Below are 3,635 nucleotides of genomic sequence, written 5' to 3' on the forward strand. Positions count from 1 at the left end.
AAAATTTCCAATTAATTTTGAGAGCCACCTTGAAGGAAACCCGCTGAATTTTGAGGATTTCAATGTAAGAACCAATAAAAGCCGTCTAAATTTCTCAAACACCGATAGATTTTAAAAGCTATCCTTTTTTCCATTGGTTCCTTAAAACGTTTTTGGTACACCCCCCCCCCAAACCCCCCCCCCCCCCAAACAAAAAAAACAAAACACACACACACATTAGAGACAATGATCAACTACACTTTGAATGCTTGCTTCAGTTAAAAACTGATCAAATCTGGCTAGAAATCGCAAAGTTGAGAGACTCAGAAGAGTACAAAGGACATCTCATATGACAACTATAAAGAACAAAACGTAGTATTTGATGCTCGTAGGAGCAACCAATTGTGTCAAAAACAGATTACATCGGGAAGGAAGATTTCAATATCAAAATTGGCAGGAATGGAGATTATAGCCATGGTGGGTTAAAACTGTGGCAAAGTATATCTACAATTAGCATTTGATTAAGATGGGCGTTGTGCCCTAACAAGTGGCAAAGCCACCAAAGGTGATGCTCACCTGCCTTGCTGCATGCATGTATGTCGAAAAGACGCCCCGTTTCGCAAAATCCACATGCACACACATGGGTATGTATGTGACATGTCCTGGGTATGTATGCATGTATGTATGTATGCCGGTATGGAACCCCAGACATGTGATACAAGGGGTGAGACATTCCAAGCAATTGCATGGTCATGCCACAATCAGAAGTTCCTGGCCATGATCTTGTCCCCATTGACCACTTATAGTGGACGTGTACATAATCAAAGAGGCCAGGAATGTGCCAGTGGCAGTGAAGGAATGGACTGAGGTGCTGTGCCGGAGGCCGCAGTTGGCGGTGATGGTGTCGACCGCGGGGAGAGGGCAGCACAGATTAGCAACAGCAAAATTGCAACCGGAAGTAGCATCAGTTCCGATGGAGGCGGTGGAAGCGGCGGTAACACCAGCGGCAGGAACAAAAGCAGAGCTATAACACCGAATAATATAAGAGCAGAAGAGCACATGCATTGCATAACCTGCGGATTCGTCGTTACCGCATTCATGCTTGGGACTACACAAGAGACGCTTTGCAACGGGAGCGGTGATAGCGAAGACAGCGACGACGATGATGATGATGATGATGATGATGATGATGACATCTGTGCTAATGGAAGAAGCATTGATCCATCATCTGTAGGGGCTTCTTGCTTTCCTGCTGTGGAAACATGTTGGTCCTCCTCTTCCTCCTCCTCTTCCTGTATGGAGGGGAACCTGGGGCTGCCGTCCCGCCACAACTTGTGTCGAAAATCGCTGGTGGAGTGCGCACGGTGGAAAGAGTAGGGAGAGACGAGCTTGAAGCTGCCCACGAGAGCGTTAAAATCACATAATTCAACAGCATTGGGGGCCATGGTGGGTGTGGGGGAATGATCGATCAAAGCTTTTAGCTTTGGGCAGGCTCTCTAATTCTCTGCTGGGAAAGATGTCTGTGTGTGTGTGTGTGTGTGTGTATGTGTGAGACACAGAGCGAGAGGGAGAGGGAGAAGGTACTTCAAGGCAGGTCATGGAGCTGCAATTAGCCTGCATGTATAATATCTCTTCTCTACCTATCCAAGTTGCAAGCGCCCTCTTCCTAGCCTACTTCTAGTGCTGCGGATTGGGAAGAATGTGAGATGACACGGAAGAGCTGTTCAAAGTTGTGCCCACTTGCATGCGGATAGAGAGAGAGAGAGAGAGAGAGAGAGAGAGAATATAAAAGCTGATGAGATACAGGAATTTGGGTGTGTGTGATTATGAGAGAGAGAGAGAGAGAGAGAGAGAGAAGCAAGCTGATGAGAGGCCTAGGTGTGTACGACAATGAGAGACAGAGTAAGAGAGAATTTCAGCTAATGAAAGAGCATGACAGAGAGTCTGTGAGAGAGAGAGAGAGAGAGATAACGAGCGGTGTTTCGCTAACTGAGAGATTACTGCTGTGTGAGAGAGAGAGAGAGAGAGAGAGAGAGAGAGGGAGAGGAGAGGAGTGTGTGTGTATATGTTTGGGTGGCGATTTCGCTGAGTTATTACTGGCTGAGAGTGAGAGAGAGAGAGAGAGAGAGGAGAGAAGAGAGAGAGTAAGTGTGTGTGTTTTGGGTGGTGATTTTGACCACTGACCCCCCCAGGCCGGGCTGAGGGTGCGCTCGCTTTGGGAAGAGAAATCGGTCCTGGCGTGTCCTGTGGACCGGTCACCGTATCAATGTGTGTGTGTCTAGCTAGAAGAGAGAACTCAGAGGAGAGAAGAGAGAGGAGAACGCGAAAGCCAAGGCAAGGACGGACACCACTTGCAGCACACCCACTTGCCTCATACAAAAAAAATGCCCGAATAAAATAAAATGGCCTCTTGATTCACAAAATCAAAATTTCTGTCCACACACCTTTACCGTTTCCTAAAAAAAGGGGCTGCCACGCTTGCCGAGCCACTTTTCTAACAGGGTTTAGTGTAGAGGAGCCAAGTTAAGGACGTCGAGATTGAAATACCTCGATCGTGGGCTATACTTCAAGTTTTCCAGCGCGTAGAACAACATTGGGAATGCCGAAAATTTGCAGCAAAAGACCGCGATGAAAGCGGCGCAGCAAAGAGGCCTCACGATTTTTGTTTCGTCGTTTAAAAAAGCGTGCCCCAATTGATGAAGATTGACATGCACCAAAAATGGGATGCGCTCTCACGAGGTTTGAACCACTATCCCACCAATCCACAACGTGCACATCATTTGCTATGTCCAAGCACTCATGTTCCTTTGGTTATTCTACCCCTACTTTGTCCTTTATCGGTGTCTCTATCCTATTAATGCAAAGAAAAAATTCCAAAATTTTAGTGTTACTCGTTAGCATATTGGTCGCTTTTCAATCTACGATTATTCAACGTGTCTAATTGGTACACATTGCTATAAATTATTGTCAGGAAAGTTATTTGGCCAAGACAACCATCACTCTGAGATTCGATGGTGAGAACTCAAAAGCTGATCTAAACCCAAAAATAAATGCAAAAAGGGGATAACCAAGCCACATAGAGTCAACCTCGAAAGTTTCACCCAGTTTGGTGCAGGAACGTGGATCGCAATCTATGTCCCCATGTGATTGTTTGAGCAGAAACTGATACCATTGGCTCCAGTGTGGTTCCACATTACTGAATATACACTTTTGGTGAAAAATTGACACTAAAAACTCATTCAAATCAAGAAACTGGGCAAAAGATAAAAAAAACATTGGAAATTGATCAAAAATTTGGGGCTTTTCCACTTTTTGAGCTCCAAATTTAAATATAAGTGAAAATCTGACATCCATAAAGTGCAAGCATACAGCTGACTAAATTTCATGTTCAGATGTGGTCAAACATGGATCGAGACCCATGTATCTTTTGACCATCTAGGGACTGAGATTTAACTAGTAGTTATGTGCGCTCCATGCCGCACTGTCGAAGCAAGGGACTTGTCGATACACCGTGTGCGAGCCACAAATGGCTCCAAGCACACAACAAGACTAATCTAGCAAGCTCAAGAGAGCAAAGGGTGTGTCACTCACCGCTCTACGCTCGCCTTCGTGGTGGATTCCTCGCCGCGATGAAGAAGAAGCTGCAGTCGTGCCGC

The 3,635-nt window shown here is 45.7% G+C and overlaps 1 protein-coding gene across 1 annotated transcript; it reads right to left on the reverse strand.

The window, feature by feature from the left end:
- Window positions 1-307: 307 nt before the first annotated feature.
- LOC147448051 (uncharacterized) lies at window positions 308-1,797 on the reverse strand. Its single transcript, XM_086524482.1, has one exon. It carries the CDS (start codon window positions 1,422-1,424, stop codon window positions 801-803), a length of 624 nt encoding a protein of 207 aa, XP_086380608.1. The 5' UTR covers window positions 1,425-1,797; the 3' UTR covers window positions 308-800.
- Window positions 1,798-3,635: the final 1,838 nt, after the last annotated feature.

The sequence above is a fragment of the Adiantum capillus-veneris genome, chromosome 11, assembly GCF_014529385.1.
Source record: "Adiantum capillus-veneris isolate H3 chromosome 11, ASM1452938v2, whole genome shotgun sequence".
In the NCBI taxonomy this organism is placed as follows: Eukaryota; Viridiplantae; Streptophyta; class Polypodiopsida; order Polypodiales; family Pteridaceae; genus Adiantum; species Adiantum capillus-veneris.